We start from the raw sequence: 22,052 nt of genomic DNA, 5'->3' as shown, positions 1-22,052 counted from the left end.
GAGTTTGTGAAGAATGCAAATTTATCTCTTAAAATTAGTTTGTCCCTAGGCTAACACCCTTTAATTTGGTCTGAGATTCTGGAATGAGTACTTAGGCTTGAAACCACCTTCGCTAAATTTATAAGCCATGGGAAAGTCTCTCTGTTTTCTCTAACAAGTCTGGACACTGGTGTCTTTGTCTTCAGATTTCCAGGCCTAGGAGCTCCTGCTCTGAACTTCTTCTGTCTCTTTTTTTCCCTAGACTCCTTTACCTACTGGGAAGTCTTGTTGCTATCTCTGTGGCAAGGCAGGGCCTCTTCTGGCACGCAAACCTGCCAGGTGAATCCGCCCCTCAGGGGCGTGTCAGTACCATTTCCTGGAGCAATCTCCCAGGGTGGCTCCACTTTTCATTTGAGCTCAAATACTTTGCTGTCTACTCTGCAGCTGCCAGACCTGCTCCTGCTGCTGCTCAGGTAACTCATCTCTTACTGGCACCACAAGGGATAAAAGGTGGTTGATAAAGGCCGATTTGCTTGTCCCTGCTTGCCTGCCTGCCCTGTTATCACCATTTTCTGTTTATTCCTTAGGGAGAGCACCTGGGGAAAACCATTTCTGACCACTGCGAAGATGATGAGCTCAAGCTATTGGAGTGAGAGCAGCAGCAGCAGCTGTGGGACCCAGCAGCCCACGGAGGTGCTGCAGTGTCAGCCTCAGCATTACCACTGTTACCATCAGTCAAGTCAAGCCCAACAGCCTCCAGAAAAAAATGTAGTGTATGAGCGGGTGAGGACCTACAGTGGGCCTATGAACAAGGTGGTACAGGCCTTGGACCCCCTCGGCTCAAGGGAAGTGCTCTCCCCACTCAAAACTGCCTCCTCCTACCAAAATTTGGTTTGGAGCGACCATTCCCAGGTAATAAAAGATAGCTATTCCAGCTTGTTTGGGATAAAAAGAAACAAATCTGAAACCTCACTTCCTCCTCCTCCCCCTCTCCTTCTCCTCCTCCTTTTCTTCTTTTCTATTTTACTTCATTTGTTGTAATCTACAGGGTAGCTCTTGGTGGACTGCAGTTAAGTAGGGTTGGACAGTCAGACAGTCTCCCAAATTCTGTCTCTTACCTATTTTTTTTTTCATTTACTAGTGCCTGTAGAAGGTTTGTTTGCCATTCCAGCGATTTGCATTACCTAACCAGAGCATAAGAAGGCACATTTTTAAATTGAAGTTGATTGAAAGATGTATTCTAAGTGGCAAACCATTTTGCCTTTAACGACAAAAGTAGTCATCAACTTAAATGCAAAAGGTTTATTTTTAGAACAGTTTCCCCACTGGTTCGATTCATATTGGGACCAAACAGGTGTTTTGTGCTAAGTAGAAGGATAAAGACAATGGCATACATGGAGTGATGTGTAGTTATTTGTATTCGGCTAATAGTATGCTGATACTGGGTAAGTGACAAGTGCACATGTCTTAGAATTTTCTTTTGTGTCAAAATGACACATTGATTCTTATATATACTAGTTGAACAATTTATGGAATGTTGGTAGAGGACAGGTTATAGCATTTGAATGGGAAAAAAAGAGGCAAGCAAGTATTATATGAAAGCTACGAAAGATGGATCTCTAAGACACTCTTGAAAATGAAATAGTTTCTAAGATTTTTGTTGATTTTGTTTTTAACATCAATACCTGTGCTAATAGTCTTGCACGTACATGAAAAATAACGTGGAAAGATGATATAAAATGACAGCTTAATGCCTATTTTGATTCTTTAATGCTCTTTATATTAAATGTACATATCTTTAAGCTTTCTGTGAGCTTCTATCCAAACTGAAATTGTATTTTCAAGATATTTATACTGTGAGGACCTCATAAAGCAATGACTGTGCTCTTATCCTATCTTACCTTATTATATCAATTGGAAAGAGTGCATGTTATTTTTCCAAAGCCCATAATTCTAGTAGAATATGAAGCAACATCTTTAAAATGTACAGTGAAACTTAGGAAAAAAAGATTTCCTCAAAGATACAGATGATTTCTAAACTATAGGCACAACAACTTTACTATTCAACACTTAACCTAAATTCAAGGAAAAGTACAAAACAAATATAGGATTTAATACCAATAATTTTCTTTTTTCATATTTTTCTTTTATTTGAAATAGATTTTTTAATAGAATATGTTCTGTCTAGCATCCTCCCCCAACTCCTCCAAGGTCCCCCCTCATCCCCTCCCATCTGAATCCACACTCTTTCTGTCTGTTGTTAGACAAACCAAAATTAACATCTGCATTGAGTTCAAGGTGTAGAAAATTATTAAGGTTAAAAGATATCCCAGGTTGTATAAGTGATCATGGTGATGCAAATTTACATTCCAATATTCAACATTAGCACGTTAATGAGCTAATAATCATCTTAGATCCTTAATACCTACAAAACAATGAAGGTTAAAAACAACAATTACTATTATCATAGGAATGCTGAAGTCATCCCACTTTTCAGTTATTTCAACCCACAGCCTTTTTTTTCATGCAAGTAAAAGAGTGGCAGATACACACTTAAGAGGAAAACATTTTAAAAAAAATATTAAGTATAGGAAAATTTTGAGAATTGTGTTTTATTGCTTGTTCCTTGTTTCAACTTTTGTTCTTAATAATCATGCCTAGACCAAACTAAGATGGTCAAGTTTTTTATACAACTTTCCTCCTTTTATATGGAATTTGCCAAATTGGTCCCTCTAAGACTATTTCCATTTCGAAACTTAGTTCCCTGTAGAAAAAAAATATAATAAAGTCTTTTATTGACAGAAAGTGTAACTTAGTAGCTGAGATAAGAGACTGGAATGAATTTCATTGTGAAGTCTGGAGTTATTTATCACTAGGGAGAGAGAAAAAAATATGGATGGGTCGGTGAATTGGAGGGAAATGACATTCAAGCTATGCGGTAGAGAGGAAGAAGATCAGCTTTTGAAGATAGTTGCCTCGGTGATAATGAACAGAAAGCCCTTATATTTAGTTTTCCTTTCTTCCTGCTTGTTGGTGGGATGATATTGTGGCACTATGTAAAGTAGTACTAGATGTGATCTGAAATTATCTTCATGCTGACAAAATCTCTAGGCTATAATGGTACCTTCGTTAGGCACTGGGAAGTAAACATTATTCAAAACTCCTTTTACAGTTTTAGTAAAATTTATCTTCTAGATGAGTTTTAGATGAGTTGATAGGTGGAAATTAATTATGCTGGTGTCAGAGTTTATTACAGGGGAAGCCAAAATAATGAGGATTAACATTCAATTGCTGGTCAAGATGAATTCAATTAAGCCTTTACTTTATTTTGGTGAATATATGATATATAGAGAACTCAGATTCTAAAATAAATCTTGCTAATAGTAAAATAAGTTTCCTTTGATAATTCATGCCACACTTAATCTTAATTTTAGACTTAAAAAATGCCATTTACAACTATTTAGTGTTTTCTATCTCTGGTGTTTTAGAACATGTTTTTTACTACTGTGTTCTTGTTTAAAATTATGTTTATGGATATAAACATTTATATTTCTCTCTATATGATACATAATATTGCTTTTATTTCTCATCTATAATTGATGAGACATACTTATGGTTTTCTTGATTATTATTTTGTCTGATTAATAGGGTATTTCTCAAATAAAATTAAGTATAGATACCAATTCCTATTAAGTTATCTGAATTAATAGTAGAATTTGAATTATGAGGTTTGCCTTCAGGAACAAATATAATCATACAAAGCCAGAAACACTTTTAAGCCCAATGTGGCCTTGCAAATAAATGAATAATGTTCTAGAAGCTACTTTAAGCCAAAGAAAATAATAACAACAAAACTCTTTAGAATTCAATCCTTAATGCTTAAAAATTAAACCACCATAATTAACTCAAAAGTGGCACACTGCTTTAAATGAACAACTGTGATGTGAATTATTTATTGGACTTATATTTTTTCCTTTGGCTAATTTAAGTATTCATGAAGGTCAAGATATTTTCCATGAACACTGAGAAACTTTCTTTTGAGAAAGAAAATTGGATTAAAATTAAATATTTTCAATTCCAGTAATTCAGTTAACAGACACTTCTTAAGGGCCTATTTCACAGAAAATGCTGTGATATTGGTAAATACCATTTGCTTGTCAAAGGAAAATCCACTTTGCGGATAAACACACAGAGTCTGGACTGTAGGTGGCACATATGCCTATCTACATTTTAAAATATTAGTTTATATGTTGCAATGAGGATTTTATTAAATATTCTGTATGGGTTAAAGTGTTTGCCATTCTTTTTAAGTTAAAAACTTAAAACAAACAAATAAAATAATTCTGACTTCAGAGAGCAGCTTGGAGGTAAATGTGAATTTGTAAATGACCTTCCCTGCCAGAAGTATTCATGTGGCATAGGTTCGTTTACATTATTGTTTTCCTGTGTCTTTGGTTGCAAAGGCTATGAATGACTTCCCTACTGTGTTAAGATTTCTATTTACTACCAGAAATTTTTCTTGTTCTGGGTGGAGGGGTGTGTTGCTTTGAGAAATTGTTGTTCAAGGGTGTGGTCAGTAAAAGGAATGATTGTTCAGGGAAGTAGGTTGCCTGAATAAAGAATGAGGTCATGGGATAAAGGGGCTGGTGTTTTCAGAGTTGGTCATCACCTTTGTGTTTAGAATTATTAAATGATGCTTTAGAATTTGTTAGTGCAAGTAATTGCTGAGTGAAAATGTTCATGGCAATTGTCTCTTGTTAAAGCAGGTCTAATAAATTTCTGGGCCTGTTTTCAGACAGTGACATTCACAAGCTGTCCTTGTGGTGTACTAATGGACAGGGAATGTAGCCAGTGGGAGAAGAGAAGAAACCTTTTATCAGCTGATCTTTCTTTGCAATTTATGGTGGGACTACTGGGAGATTTGTCATGCTCTTCAGCTTCTCTTAAAAGTTAAAGCCTTTCTAAATAAATAAATTTAAATGGACTGTTTGCATCAGAAGCTAGCCCAGTAGAAAGGTCTTCTTGACATTTGTCCGAGCATATATTCTAGTAATAGTTAAGACAGAAAGCTTGCACTGAAAAGAACTATGTACTTTGTTCAATATCCATTTAATAGTTTTCTTTAGAAAGACAGAATAAGAATCAGAAGTAGGTGATGGATTTGGACTTGAAAAAAGAAAAGAGTGTAGCTACATTTTCTTTGCTTTACGTTACAACACAATCGTAGACTTTTATTCTAAGTGAATGGAGTGTTTATCCCACTTACAATTTACAAGTTTCTCATATAAACATTGAATAACATCTCAACAATAACCTAAGGCAGGTGCTTGATGATGTTACTGACTTGGAAAGGTTCTAACAAAAGCATTCTCCATACTATTCAGAACCTTATTCAAATGCTACTGTGCCTTGGGAAATTCTATCAGGATAAATGTCAGGTAGATTTAAACATATTATGGTTTCAGATTTTGTGTTTTTATGGGTTGTATGTTTGTGTGAGTATTTCTCATCATTTTTATTTTTTATTCTTATTGTTTTGTCTGTTTTCTAAAGACAGAGAGACAGAGACAGGCTGGTAATTGGGTGAATGGGGAGTTGCGGAGGAATTGGGAGTGTTTGGAGGAAGGGACACTGTGATCAGAATATATTGTATGAAATATTACTGTCAATTAAAAAGGAACCATAAAAGTGTTAAAAAAAAAAAACAAAACAAAACACAAAAAAAAACAAAAAACAGGCAGTGGTGGTACACACCTTTAATTCCAGCATTCAGGATTAAATCCTAGCCTGATCTACACAATGAGTTCCAGGGCAGTATTCACTTAACATTAGAATGTTAGGTAGATTCATGTGTTTGAAAAGCTTAATAGGGCTTTGCCAGCTAAGAAAGAATAAGGAGAAAAAGTATAAAAGCAGTGTTACAAATTGTATAGACTGAAATAGAAAATTGTATTTATAGTGCTTAATGCCACAAATATTCTTCAGAGAATGTAATTTGGAGGTCCTCATGCTCTTAGTTTTTTACTTGAAACTCAATATTTGAGATGAGGTTTTACAATTTGTTTTCTTTTCTGTTTATAAAGAGTAAGCATTAAAGCTTCCTAATGTTTTCCTTAGAACTGTACCCTTAAAATTGTAATAAGGATGTTAAAATGTAGCTCTTCACAGCTGATGACTTCTGGCAGGGCTAGGAGTGGGAAAGGAATCAGCTTTCATTAAAGGGTAGCTACTGGGAATTTCATTATGCTCCAGTAAGTATGTGGGCAACACAAATTGGACTTGGTGTACTTTTTTTTCTCTTTTGGAGGCTGGGCACAAGGGTAAGGGGGTGGACCTTAGATAACTAGGAAGCAAGTGTGATTGGGGTACAGTGTGGGAAATTCCCAGATTTGTTGGAAAAAAACAACAAACAAGAAATTTTCTTCTAGTATAGAATCCATACCCACATGTTGCTATTAACTTTCATATTTCAATAAGTTAAAAGCCAATTCAGTTCTTCAGTCACATTACATTATGTTAAGCATTTAATACCTGAATGTGGCTAGTGGTTTGTGTAATAATTAGTGCAGATTTAGAACATGTCCTTAATTGCCATGAATTCTACCAGCATGTGTCTATAAAATAAAGGTATCCATTATCTAAATAGAAAAATGCCTCTAAATAATATTGAACTTAAAGGAATATTTGATGGTTAAATATATATGAGCCACATGCTGCTAATATGTTAGATCAGTGAGGATGGATACATGGGGATGAAAAACTAATGAAATTACAGCCTTCCAGAGTTTGAGTTTACAGTACCTATTTCAGTAGAAATAAAACCTGTAAAAGACCTGAACAAAAACATGTTTGTAAATATGTATCTTTTGATTCCTTTTCTTTTCCAAAGAACATTGCTTCATAGATAGAATTGTTAGAAATAGGAGAAAGATGAAAAGTAACTCATATTAATCATAGTGCATTTTCCTGTCTTTGTTTCATTTAGAGGAGGTTGGAAGGTCTCACTATGATAAGAGGATGGTTCCAAAACTCCCAATTTCAAGTGATCTTCCTGCCTCAGCCTATCAAGTATCTAGGCACAAATATGTGCCACTGTGCCCAGGCTTCTTGCTTCCTTTTATGCACATGATTTGGATTTCTTTTCTTTTTTGGGGGGGGATAAAAGAGTTTATTGGGCATACAGCTTATAGTCCGTCATTAAGACAAGCCAAGTCAGAAGCTTGAAACAGAAACCACAAAAGAATGAGTTTACTGGCTTGCTTTCTCTACCTCAGTCAGCCACATGATTTGGATTTCATATCCTCTCTGTAATTGTCTCTTAAATTTTACTCTCTGTAATTGTTTTATGAACTTTAGTAAATTCCCATTTTATATAGCATGTCCATGAAATACAGAGATGTAATATAACCTTTGGAATGCCATACAGTTAGCATATACTAAAATTTGGATTTAAACTTAGCAGTTAGTTGCAGGTCTATACCTATAACCATTATGTTCATTTGACTCATTTACATCACAAAGTATTTGCTATCTGATTCATTGTTGCACTTCATCATCATTTTCTTTTATATGTACCCATTATTAACCACCTAAGATAATGTAGATCAACATAAATAAATAACATAGTATGGGCATGGTATATTCTTCATTCAGGAGGCTGGAGTAGTAGGATCATAATGAACTTGATTCCAATTTTAGCTACATAGTGAATTTGAGGCCATCATAGACTTCCCAAGAAAATATAATATGAATAACATTTTGTCTATGTTCTTTTGGAGGGAACAAAAGATTCTGTCATTCAGAATTTTAAAAATATTTTCCCATTAATTTTAGTGATTATTTTTATCAAAATATATGATGATGCAAGAAATTTATTAAATTTTTGTTATTTCAAATGTCCAAATGCCCTGAGATAACTTTGAGGGAAATATTGAAGGAATAAGATCTACCTTTACCTTAATGTGAATTTTCTGACCTTAATAACACAGATGTCTGTGATAATGTGAAGGCATCTTGGGACTTCCAATTCTGATCTTTAATCTACCCTTCATTTGCTACATCTTTCCATCTTCTGTTCCAGATACCCGTACTGTTGTTTCCTAAACAAATTCAGTTTGTCATTTTCCCCACTGATAACTTTGTTATGTCCACTCCAGATTCTGAAACTAATACTGACTCAGATAATGGTTGATCTTACTTATCCCTCAAGAATGCACCTATAAAATCATCTCTAAGGTTTTTCTTACCCTATATCTTTTTATCTACAACCATCCTAGATGTTGTCTGCTTTTTTTTAATATAATTTTTTTATTTAATTTTATATAACAAAGTCCAATTAAATGAAAACAAACATTTATACACAATATTTGGGAATTTGGGCGTCGTTCTTTCCAAACTACTTCCTGCTGGTAAGGGGCGCTGTCTTGGGGGATTCGAAGAAGATTCAGATATCCTAGCTGTAGTCTGTAGGGCTGTTTTGTCCAGCTGTTTGGTGTTATCTGCTTTTATAACTTATATTAGTTTGCATCAATGAGAGGGGGACACATAAAATACGTTGGTTTGTTCTTTAATTCAGGCTTTACACCTCTTAAAATTTGACATATTATTTATAAAATGAAGACTCAAAGGCAAATCAAAATAAATGTTGTGGAAATAGAATATGTTAACCTTTTATTTCTCTTTAACCTGCTTTTCTGTTCCTGTTTTTTTTTTTTTTGTTTTTTTTTTTTCTTTTCTAGGCTTATAGTTTCTCTAAATTCTTGAATATGATTTTGCAAAGACTCTGTTCTTAAGTGGAACTGTTTCGGACTATTGCTCTTTCAGACTATTCTCTTTGAAATGGAACTAGAAAGGCACATATTGCTTCTTTTAAAAATTGAACAGCACATAAAATAAACAAAATAGACATAAGGAAGTTAGTTATTCAATGAGTCAATTAGTTTTGCTTTCAAGATCTTAGGTCTCATTAAGCGTCTGAAATCGACTTGTTTATATTCGGTCTGTAGTTTTGATGGATAAATATTTGTCACAATTGTTATGGCATATGATGTTAAAGGTCAGGTATTTTGATTCATCATCACATCAGGTCCTTGAGCAATTGTTGCTTGTAGCCATTAATTAGTTTGCTTTTAGACATTTTCCACGTACTTACCCTGCTGGTGAAATTCTGTTGAAGTGAAGTTCTTTTGTTTACTAAATTTCATTCTATAACCCTCTAATGGTTTGACATATTGGTTATGTGCCCAAAGATTCTCTTGTAAGGACTATTATAACTCTTCAGTACTCATCCACACACAAAACTATAGTTGGAACTTTCTAAGGAATGATTTTTGCCTAAAACATAGCATTTATTTACCCATTTATCTTCTTACACGAAATTTAGCTTCAATGTTTCTGTTGTGTGCTTGATTATAAAATGGCACTCACAAGCTCATGTTTTAAACATCCATTCCTGAGTTGGTAGCACTAATTTTGGAGAGTTTAGAAACTTTAAGGGAAATGTGAGCTACCTAGAAGAATAAAGTCACTTTGGGTGGGTCTTTCAGTGTATATTGTCCTTGGTGAGTTGCTAAATCACTCTCTCTGTTTCTTGATCTATCATTGTGTGATCAGTTGATCTACATCACAGGATCCTGCCACCTGCTGTTAACCACAGGTGACCAAGCATTTGTGAGCTGTCTGAAAATGTTGAGCAAAAATAATTGATTCTTCCCTTAGCCTTTTTTTTTGAGTTAGAACTCAATTAAAACTATACACAGGTGATTGGATCCGATGTAGAGACTCCAACATAAAATTATTTTAAATTCCCCCCCAAACTTAATTACACCTAAAATGTCCTTACTAGAAAGCTTCCTTACATTCTCTATAGACATCTCATCTCATTCCTCTCACCATAAAACTTTGAGTGACATTCAGTCTATAAATTTCTTTGTTTGACTTTCAGGTCTACTTGTGATCTGGTTCCTATGGACCTTATTTTATTGAAACCCACTTCTACTTCTCTGTGCTTCAGACCTAATATAAACCACCATTCTCTAAATACACTCCCAATGTTTACACCTCTTACCAATCTGTACATGACAAAATTACAGCAATTATACCCTCCTCTAATGTTTCTTTTTGATCCAATCTTTGGTTATCTACGGTTAATGTTATCTCTTAACATTGGAGTTCCTATAGTAAACTCCTTATGGGAATTCACTTTTTTTGTAAATTTTTATCTGCTATCTGATTATAACTTCAGTAAGAATAGAGCTACACTGTTACATAATAAGCAATATCCATTATACATATAAAGAGGGCTAGAGATATAGTTCAGTTGATTGGATGCTTGCCTAGCATATATGAACCCCTGTGTGTGACCTTCAGTACTCACATAAACTGCATGTGGTCAAACATTCCTAATTTCCCAGCATTAGGAAATCAGAAGTTCAAATTTATTCTTGGCTTACATAACAATTCATGACCAGAAAAAATTGAAACAAAATTACAAATTAGAAAATGCAATGTTCCAACAGTCCATGATAACTTGCCCAAGTTAACATATATTTTAATGAATTATGCATGACTGAATTTAGAAACTTACTTTAGATAGTTCCATTATATCATGCTTTAGTTCATTTTAATCAGATAATAAAGTATATCACTTTGAACATGTTTATATTTTTATTATGATAAGTCATTTGATGATAATGCTATTTTTACTATCCTAGAATAGCATAGAAATTTATTAAAGAACAAAAAAAGCATCCATTCTGGTTTTTAATTCTATTCTTCAAACAATCCTTGAATTCAGAATATAGCAAGCGCTTTGTAGGTTTTCTTTATGTTGAGAGGAGAATAACAGCTTTCCAGCTTCTGATTTTATCTCTTTTTTCATTGCACTATGATACTGAAAAGCAATGTCATTGGAGAGCATAACTGAGTAACTTGGGTCATTTACACTTCAACTGATTTAAATCTGAAAAAACCATAACTATATTAACAGTTGAAAATGGATACATTTTTATGAACAGTCAATTCCCTACTGGAAACCAAAGTTCCTAGCTTTAATATAATATGTACTAAGATGCAGGAAATTATCTTGAGTGATGTGGTGAAATTCTCTCAAAAAGCCAAGTGATTTCAACCTACTTTGATATTTGAAATTGCCACTGCCATGACTACTTTATAAAAAGCAAATGAGGAAGATTAGGAGGAATACCAGTACAACTTTGTCAAAGCTAAAAATCATTACCTGATGCAGTACAGGACAAAAAGACCTGGATTTTATACCATATCTAGCCTGTGTAATTATGAACATTGATTTCACCAGATATAAGTGTAAAGGAAATTGACAACAAGGTGATGTTTATCACTTCTGAGCCACAAAGATAGATGACTCAATAATGTAGTGTATATTTTATAAGAAAAAGTGGAACTGTCTTGAAGTATTAAAAGGATTAAATGGCATAAGTGGTAAATAGAACTTTAGTGTCTTATTTAATTTAGAGCCTTGAGGCCACACTTTGCAAATATATCATGCAGTCTAGAGATACCCTTTATTGAATTTATAACACCTTAAATTATTTAATCAGGGCTGTCTCCTCATGCAATCAGTTTTAGATAGGTGTAATATTTTCAAGAATACAAAAGTTGCTTTTGAACTGGGTGTGATGATGCACACCTATAATTCAAGGTTATTGTAAGTTCATTCATGAGGCCAGAATGAGGTACACATGGAAACAGTGCCACTGGGAAACATAGCCAGGGTATAGGTTAGCAGTAGAACACTTTTTCTAGCATGCACAAAGACTTCAGTTTGTTCTCCAATAGCCAAAAATATAAATGTCACTTTTCACAAGAACTAATTTTAAAGAGGCAAATAGAAGTATATTTAGACTCCTAATATAAGATCTTACTACAACTTACCTTATAAGTATATTCTTCAATTTATAAAACTGAAAATACAATCAAACAAGTTATAAATATGGTAATAAATATAGATAGATTAAATATGTGTTTTTTTTTGAGTCATTGCTACTTTTGTTGAAATTCTAGTACCTAATATTGCCTGTATGATTTTCATCTATTAAATTAGGATGTTTCTGACTAACATTACTTGTGAGTATAATAGTGTGGAACTGTTACCTTCCTTATGAGGTTGTTTTAAGTGTTGACTTAGAAAAGACTATATAAGTTCTTTGAAATAGTAAATTCTTAATATGTGTTATCATCATCACCAGTAGTAACATCATCATAATCAAACGAAAAGAAGATTGGCAAGCTTAAAAGAATTTAAAATTGTTTTGTCAATATGGAACCAATATGGAAAAATGCGTTGAAAATGATCTTACCCCCTCTTTTTATAGAATGTCAGAACAGATAATAAGGATTGTCTAAATGACATTTGTATACATGATTATGTCATTTCCCACATGAGAAAACTGAAGCTCATGGAAGAGACATGAGTTACCCAGTATCAAATACTGTTCAGTACTAAATTGAGGTTCAAACTCAAGAAACATAACTCCAAGCCCAGGCACCATTCTATTGTACCATGATGACCAGAACACCTCACCTGTGCATTTCCTTACTTAATTATCAGGAATGAAAGGCTGTGGTACAAAAGGCATGTGAACCAAAAATATCACTGCCCATTGAATTTAATGATTTCAATATAAAGGCTCTAAGTAGTGTGTGTGTGTGTGTGTGTGTGTGTGTTTATGATTTATACTAAATTAAACACTTAGAAAGTCTACTAAAAAAATTCTTATTCCTGGGGTGAACTTTAAATTATGACATGTTGTTCATCGATTCATTCACAAACAGTTTTTCACTGCTTATGGAACAGGAAATTACTGTTAGGAAGATCAATAAAGGGGATAATTATAATCTAAGAACATTATGTGCATGTGACTCTCATGTGAAACAACTTGTTTTATATAACTAATATGCTAGTAAAATACCTCACTAATCTTTTATTTAAAATAAAAGAAAGAAGAATTATGTTCATGTAAACAACCCCTCCACCCCCACCCCACACAATTCTTTTCTCCATGATCTTTTGGTCAAATCCATTAGAACAGGGTTGTATTTGGAATGATTTTTCTGAAGTGAAGACTATGTCCCTGTTTGCTTTACAGTCTTTAACTCTCTGTTTTTACCTGAACAATTTTTAGCTTCTAACAGGAACTTCAGGAACCTATTCAGAGGTGCCCTGAAAACACTGAATCTGTATTATTGAAGTTGACATAAAGGAAAGGGGAGATGAAAATGGAACAAGTTGAAGACAAAATAATAAAAAAGTGGCAAAGTGTTTAGACCATTATCCAGTTTGAGCAAATGTTTTAAAAACACATATTTACATTGTAGTGTGTCTTCTAATAAACCTGTCAGTGTTTACATTGTATACCTGTGATTCTGATTTTAATTATCCCTTTCTTAGAAAAACATTTTTCTGTTTGTGGGAAAATATCCTGGAGGCATGTCAATCTATTGTAAATTATAGGAAGGTGTGAGAAACTTGAGTAATACTATCTGACTGTGCAATCTGAAAATGGGGAAGTAGCTTAGTGGTAAGCACTTGAGTAATGGGTGAGGTCTCAGGTTTGATCCCCAGTACCTGTACACACTAATGGGCCAATGCATATTAACTAATTCTGGGAGAAAGATAAACAATGATAGCATAGTCAAAAGGGTAATCATTTTGTCTAATCATTATGAATGCCACATTCTTACATTTTTGTGAATGATTTTGAAGCAACACTGCTGACTCCAGAATTAAGCTGGTACCGGAACAGATAAAATATGATGTAGCATGAAAAATAAAAGATCCAGAGACAGATATTTGGCTTCAAACTTCTGGCTGAAGATTAGTAAAGTAAAACAGCTGGTCACTAGCTCTTAAACTACCTCAGACTGAAAGGCCATTTTTGTTCCAACAAACCCCAGACTGTAACCTCTCCTCAGTGTGGCTGGAGATTCCTGAGACTTCAATGACTTTCTATCCTCAATGTAGCTGGAAAATGAATGCCTGATGCTGACTACTGAAGACCCTGCTCCTACCTTTTATACCCCTCTAATTCTGATGGAAAGATAGACATCCTCAAAGAAAGCTTACATGCAATGCTCTTATTTGTGACTAATAAGATTATTATAAACATATTAAGGACACCTTATCCTTTCAGTTGTATGGGCTAAGAATCCCGGTAACTGAAGACTTTCAAAGTACAATACTCAGAAACAATTTCTCAATGTTTTGGTTTTCTCAACAGGAGCTCCATTCTCCGACTCTGAAAATATCTACTTGTGCACCAAGTACTCTACATATAACACAGAATACTGAACAGGTAAGCAAAGTTGTGTGTTATGTTAGATTATTTTTCTCTTTTATGTAAGTCTTGTTCATATGTGTGGACAATCTTTAGGTCTTTATAAAACTATATTGTAGTGAGGTAGTCCTTTTGTAGCACTGACCACGCCCATTGGGGGGTGGAGCGATGGGCGGAGGTGACCTGAGGAAGGAGGTAGGAGGGGGCCAGGAAGGCACTCTCTCTTTCTGGCGTGACTCGGACAGGAGAGGATCGGGTTGAATTTCCTGGTGTTCATCTGTCTAGGTTGTAAGTTATTTCTCCCTGAATAAACATCTATTCGGCCTATTTGTTTATCCTGATCCTTATTTACCACAATACTATATATTCACAAAATGTCATAGTTCACAAACAGAAGAGGATATTGTCATATAGGAATATAAGCTCTGCCCAGGTATAGAATATACAGCAATTGCCATGAATTATATTTTTACTTCCATTATTTTCTCACTGGAACTGTTTTTAGTTTAAATGTAGTTTAATTTTAAATGAGAATCTTTTAGTAAATGTGGATATTTTTAAGGGTTAGGGTTCTAGTACAAATAAAATATCTGTATTTTGTATTGACTCCTTTGTAAGTAGTAGTGTTTAAAAGTTTCTATTTAGAGGTAGACTCTCAAGGGCAGAAGATCATACTCATTATGATTTCAATGACACTGAGACTCTTTTTGCCTTTCATCTTTATGATCCTAGTTATGATCCAAGTTATTGGATTAGGTTTTAAAGTAAGTATTGTATACACAAAATGATGCGATAAAATAGATTTAGCTAACTGATATGTACAAGAAAGTAAAGTCTACGGAAATAAAAATTAAACAACGTTAAATTTGTAGCTGCATGTGTAAATAAGAGAGAAGATGCTATTTTAAGTTTCTGGCAAACACATGGCTTTTTTTTCTGTTAAATGCTGACTCCTAGTTTGTTTGAATAGTTTAAGGTTTATTAACCACTTCCTTTCCCCTTATATTTTTATTGAGAGTGTCATATATGCATATACTGTGTTTTGATCAAATCTGTTCCCTATTCCTTCCCCCTAAATTCCTATTCTTTCCTCTGGGTGCTTCCTGTATGAGCATGGCTGTTTGTTCTCTGCTAGAGGGGAAATTCTTTGCAAAATCTCACTCCCCATCCCCCAGTAGCCATCAGTTCCCAGAAACTCCTTAGATAAGGGTGGAAGGGAATTCAGGATCTCCTCCCCCAACTATATTGGTATTTTGGCTGGTTTCGTCCTGAACAGATCTTATAATGCAGTCCAAGCCACTGTGAATTCATGTTTGAAATAGTTTGTTGTGTCCAGCAAATAAAGTTTGGCTGGAAATGTCCATGAGTTCTAGTTCTTACAATCTTCCCACCTTCCCACCCCTCCTTTCATAATCCCTCAGCATTATTTTATTCAATTTTATATGTATTTGATCACTTCACTATTAATTTACAGATCTTTTTCTCATTGATATGTAACAAGTCTTTTATACTAATACTCACTTTTTCCATAAAGTTTCCAATTGTCTTTATTCTTGTGTTGTCTCTCCCTCCTTCCTTCCTTCTTTCCTTCCTTCCTTCCTTCTTTCTTCCATTCTTTCTTCTTCTGTTCTTTCTTTTTTGGCTGAATTCCTGAGACAAGTCTAGGTATGTACACCAGGCTAATCTGGAAAGCCAGATCTTCTCGCTTCAACCTCCTAAGTACTGTAATTACAGTCCTGCAGCACCACATACAAATTTTCTATCTCTTTCAATGTAATCTATGGCTCTTCACTTCCAACTGCATGCGTATTTAAAGGTGTATGCTACCACACCCAGATAAAGCCAAATGTTTAATAGCATTAAGTAGGATTTTGTTCTAATCTTGTGGAAATGCAGTCAACAAAATAAAATACTTAAAAAAAAAACTCGTCAAGTGTAGTTTTAAAAGTATAGATAAGAAACTAGTCACCAAGCCGCTGCTGCTACTTCTTGAGTTTTTTAGTCATACTTGCACAGCACATTTCTTTGTGGTCTCCAATGTGTTTCATGTGGCCACATCTGCAGCTTTAGCTGGAGAAAAACCTGAACTTGGCAGGTGACTCCACATGAGAAATTACTTTCACTCTCCCCAAAGAGGTGCCAGAGGACTATTTGACCACTGGGCAGACACCATCAAACTTTCTTCAGAAAGAAAATTAGACAAGAGACTGGGAACTCTTGATTGATTACAAAATGTTAGGTTCAGATCTTTTCTCCTTGATCTGTAAAATTGTCTAGATTTTCTCAAAGCTGATATCAATGGGCAGAATACAAATAGCCAATTCATTGTAGGGGTTGCTCCAAGTCCTTACTCAAAAGCCTTTAATTATTCATAAATGAAGCCTAATCTAGTAGTATAAACACTACCACTGGCAGGATGTCTGTGTGAGTGGAAAAGAAAGTCTGGTTAAATGTGACTCAGTAGGCAGTGTTGGTTGAAACTTCCAGAGTCTGTCACTGGGGAGTTTATTTTAGGCATGTGTAGACACAGCACAATTTGGAAAAATATTTTCTCATAATCATTAACCCAATCCCATGTATGCAACAACACTTAAGACATTGAAATCCTTGAAAAAAAAACAAGTGACATTTTCTATAAAGATAGCTTGCATATATTAACTAAGGAAGCAGTTTCAAGATAAACAATGATCATGGTAAGGGTCTCTGGGAGGATAGCACCATAGATTGACTCAGATAAATGTTAAGTCTAGGGGAGCTAGTGTTGCCTGGCCATACAGATAGTGCAGATGTCACCAGGCTATTATATACATCTGTTTTCAGCCTTCTGGGCAAAGCCAAAACAAAACAGAACAAAAAGCAAGCTATATATCTCTCCTTTTTAAAAGATAGCTCTATGTGTTTAACGTTCCTGGTTCCCCTAGTACTTATCTGTGAGCACAAGGACCTACATATTTTTTCCAACCTTCAACCCTGATGGCAGGAGCCTTTGTTCTTGTTGAGGGAAAACAGTGGGGACCAGGAATATAAGTAGGAATGAAAAGTATTTACCTACCATAAATTAATTACTTTCTTGTCACTATGAAAAAACCCTATAACCAAAAGTGATTAGGGAAATGTCTGAATTAGGGTTACTTTTACTGTGGGAAAGCACCATGACCAAAATCAATTTGGAGAGAAAAGGGTTTATTAGTTAATATTTCCAAATTGCTGTTCATTATTGGAGGAAATCAGGACAGGAATTCACAGGGCACCTGGAAGTTGGAGTTGATACAGAAGCCATGAGGAGTGTGGCTTACTGACTTACTCTCTTGACTTGCTCAGCCTGTTTTCTTATAGAACCCAGGACCACCAGCCTGAGTGGCCCCACCCACAATGGGCTGGCCCTAATCAATCACTAATTAGAAAATGTCCTATAGGCTTGTTTACAGTCTGATCTGACTGAGGCCCCCTTCTCTAATGAGTCTAATTTGTATCAAGTTGACATAAAACTAGTCAGCACAACTGACCTCTTGCCAACTTGGCATGCAAATGACTCGAAGTTGAGTCTTTAAACCCATAAAGCCCATCCCCAGTGAAGTACTTCCTCCAGCAATTTTTCCAACTAATGGCTCCATTACCTACCCCAAAACTACCACAATCTGGGCACCAAAATGTTCAGCTACCTGAATCCATAGTGGGAATTTATCATTCAAACCACCACTCCCCCAAGTCAGTATCCAGAATCAGACCAACAGACTTTTGAAACAAAGAACATCAAGAACATGATCCTAGAGATGGCAAGTGACTGCAAGTACTGGTCTGTAATATCACCTACTGTAAATGGAAACCCAAAATACACCAAGTGTGGTGTCAATCCAGTCATTGCAATGAAATCTAGAACTATAATGATTCAATTTGTCCATAAATTGAAGGCATTTTCAAAGGAGCTGGAGCCCAAGTGTGTTAGATTCAGGAAGCTACTAACCTTTTGGAAGAAGACACTGCTGAGGATGATTAATGTGCTTGAAAAAAGTTAAGTTCTTAAATAAGTAATAAGGTAATCCCAGTATCCCCTGCTCCTTTCCATGCAATCAGCCTGCAACATGAATCTATTAGTATCTTTGACCATATAAAGCCTGAAGACATCCTCTGCAGTATGCTATGGAGGAAAGAGGAAAAAAACAAACAAAAACAAAACAAACAAACCTAATAGAGATCCTCAGGTCCATGGTCTAAGATTACATTTGCCTCATGTTGTTCATAGAGAGCATCGAGTGGTTGCTTAGTGCTGTTTCTGTGGTGACAACTCATCACCAGCTGCAAGTAGGTGGAAATTCCCATTGAACTCTTCTACACAGTTTTGATGTGGACTATCTGCAAAGTAAAGGGAATCAAGTACAAGCAGGTCCAGCTTCTAATAATAGACAGAAACATATGGACACTTCTTTAGGTGATGAGTACATCAAACAGTTCCAAGAGGCCAGCAAGTAATAAACATACTGAGAGGAGAAGGGGGCATACCCTCTCTGATTTTTAGATACAAACACATTGTGCTATTCTACTGATGGGCCTAGCTGATGTTTATGTGCTTATTTGCTTATACTGCATGAGTATTTTTTATTGATTACATTAGGGGTATATACCAAGCCATAGGGTTTTATCATATGGTACTTTGTGATGTAATATGATACTCCATATCCTTGGAAATACTCCTAGCAGCCAGATAGGCAGGTGGATTGAGATAACAGAAGAACAGCAACAAACAAAACAAAACAAACAAACAAAACCCAAAGACTCTGGAAGCCATAGTGCATTTTGTTTACACTCAGATCCCATGTTTCCAAGAGAAAAGAAACGGAAGTCATAAACATGATGAGTAATTTCTATATACAACTTATTTAATATACATTTAATTTAGACCTAGCTTTTTATCTAAACATGCTATTGCAACACAATTCACTCTGAGAAAGTCTAGAAAGAAAAGAGATTAGTAAAATGTAAGAAAAAGGAATTTCCCAATGATGTCCTTAAAAATAAATGCCACAGTGGAGACACCCACTTTAAAACAATTGTTATTTAGATTCAATGCACTTTGCTAGATTTTCAAGTTTCCAATTTCTCTTGCCTCAGACTAGGTAGGTGGTAAGGAGGTAAGTGAGTATTTTTAGGGCAATTCTGAGGACCTTATTTTAAACAGGCTTTAACATAACATAACATAAAACTGAAAACATAACGCTATGATTCTATTCAATGACCATGAATAGTATATTTTTTGTTTGTGTCTTCAATATATCAGAAGACTATAGGAAACTTAGACAAAAAAGCAAGGAGCAACAATGTTTCAAAGTGGGACAAAAAGCACAAAAAAAGGAAAATTTAATGTATCTTAACACTATTTATGCAGTTTTTACTTTACACCAATATATCTCCAGTGTGTAAATAAAAAATTGATTTAGGAATTGTAATCTTAGAATAAAAATTTTCAATATTTTATGAAAGAAAAATTCCCCCATTATTTCTGAAAAGTATTTATTGAGTCATTGTGTCTCGTGCATTAATCAATCTTAAGATGTAGGGTATAATGTAAGGATAAATATAGTTAGTTCTTATAGAAGTGTTTATTTCCAAACTCTAGAAGAAAAGAATATGCAATAAAACCATATTAAAATGTGGAAAAGTCTGATAAAGAAAGAAATTAGTATAATTCAAATACTTACAACAACATTGAACAAATGCTACTTTGCAAAAAGTATTTCCAACACTTAAGTTAAATCAATCATAAAATCACATATCATTGTTATTGAAAATGACTGTATAATGTTCACTATGAAAATTGTTCCTTATTATTGATGGCTTCAAGTTACCAAATAATAAAATTTTATGTAGTTATATGGATTTAACTTTTCTTCACAGGAACTCCATTCTCCAACAGTGAAAGTTACTACATATCCACAAACTACCATTAGGAGATACATAGTACAAAACCCTGAACAGGTAAGGTGTCATGGGATCTCTTTTTTTCTTTTTCCAGTGGATGAGTCAGTTACCAGATTCATAAATACAGATTTCTGTCCTATCTTCCAATTTAAAAACTGGACTTCCAATCATTAGTATAAAACTCTACTTTTAATTTCAGGTAGTCTTGAATTGATACGTTCTGATATAGTGAAACAAAAACTCCAAGCAGCTTAGCTGTTATAATCCTTTCCTTTCTATAGCCCCACCCTAGTACTGCAAGGGACTTTTGTGCACTTTGAACTAGACAGAAAAGGGACAAAGGTCTTTACAGGCTTCCCATAAAATCTACCAACCATAACACCAGAAGTTAGAAGGTTTAGTGTATATGTATTTGTTTTTCAGATGTGGACCAGGAAGAAGAAAGTTAAAATTCAATAGCTCAAATATGTTTTCATGTGCTTATAGCTTGTGATGTATGAATTATGAACTTACTAATGAGCTATTTGAAATTTATATTATTATATTTCAAAGTAAGATATATAACCTTATGTTTTACAAAGTAAGTATTATTCTCTGTCTAATTTGAGAAGAAAATTAAGAAAACGGGGTTTTTTTTGTTTTTGTTTTTTTGTTTTTCAAGGCAGGGTTTCTCTGTGCTGCTTTGGAGCCTGTCCTGGAACTAGCACTGTAAACCAGGCTGGCCTTGAACTCACAAAGATCTGCCTGCCTCTGCCTCCTTAGTGCTGGGATTAAAGGTGTGTGTCACCAGTGTTCAGCAAGAAAATATTTTTCTGTAACAATAAACCTTTCTTAATACACACACATATGCATACACACATACAACTAGAGTGGCAACAGAATATTTTGTCATTTTAAGGCATCAGTCTCTCAGTAAGAAACACTGTGGTATGTATAGAGATATGGCATTCTTCCCTTTACTCTTCATTTATCCACTATAGTGGTAGACAGTCTTTCCCTCTGTGGAAAGATAATTACTTATTCCATGTGTAATAAGAAAGGGGTTTATGTAGAGTCTCATGTTTGCTACTAATCCAGATGGTGTAGAGGACATACTTCTACTACTATGTATTCCACCTCCTCTTTTTAAATTTACTTATTAAAATCATGTTCTTGTGTATCCTTAGTAAGGAAGGTGCTAGTTGTGCATGCATATCTGCATGTATTTGTGTACACACAGGATCTGAGTAAGGTGATGCTTGCTTTGGATATTTGCTTGAGTTTTCATAAATTTGTGTAAACATAGAAAGAGGATGTGATTATAGTTAAAGCAGTTGCATGCTCCTTCTTTTGCATAATCAAATATTAAAGCAACAAGTCTGAAAACAGGGGCAAGGTGTCTGGACAAGTGGGAAAAACATGTTTTCTGCCCTTTTCCCTCTTCTGCTTCTTGTCTCAATCTTGTGTCAGGAGTTTAGTGCATGCTAGCTGAATTCAGCCTATAATATTGGCTTCGTAAAAAGACAGATTTTTTTTTGGTATATTATGTACTCACATACATCTGATCTGTTTTGTTTGTTTGGGGGATTTTTTGCTGTTGTTTTTACCCATATGGTTGGTGTCCTTGTGTAGCATGAATTCTCTGGTCTTAATACTAAAACTCTGAGTCAGCTATCAGGGGATGAAAGCTTATGGATCAGAGAAGCAGAGTCACAAACTCTTACCTCTACCAATGCTCAGACCAAAGTGGTGATACTGTCATCAGACTGCCTCTTCAGACTGACTGCTGCTCAGACTGCACTGAGTTCCAGTCTTCTCCCACTTTATATTCCTCTCTCCACCTAGCCATATCACTCCTGTCTCCAC

At 34.9% G+C, this 22,052-nt stretch overlaps 1 protein-coding gene across 1 annotated transcript in view; it reads left to right on the top strand.

Annotated features, from left to right (window-relative positions):
- The first annotated feature begins 386 nt into the window (after window positions 1-386).
- Pof1b (POF1B actin binding protein) overlaps window positions 387-22,052 on the top strand; it is a 59,556-nt gene continuing 37,890 nt past the window's right edge. The window contains exons 1-4 of the mRNA XM_051179466.1: window positions 387-452; window positions 567-891; window positions 14,235-14,309; window positions 20,184-20,264. Of these exons, the coding sequence (XP_051035423.1) occupies window positions 607-891; window positions 14,235-14,309; window positions 20,184-20,264 (441 nt within the window). The 5' untranslated portion in view covers window positions 387-452; window positions 567-606. The remainder of the gene's footprint in view (window positions 453-566; window positions 892-14,234; window positions 14,310-20,183; window positions 20,265-22,052) is intronic.

This window comes from Phodopus roborovskii, unplaced genomic scaffold, assembly GCF_943737965.1.
Source record: "Phodopus roborovskii unplaced genomic scaffold, PHOROB, whole genome shotgun sequence".
NCBI lineage: Eukaryota > Metazoa > Chordata > Mammalia > Rodentia > Cricetidae > Phodopus > Phodopus roborovskii.
The sequence above is the reverse complement of the archived record's forward strand: the minus strand, read 5'-3'. Positions and strand labels throughout refer to the sequence as shown.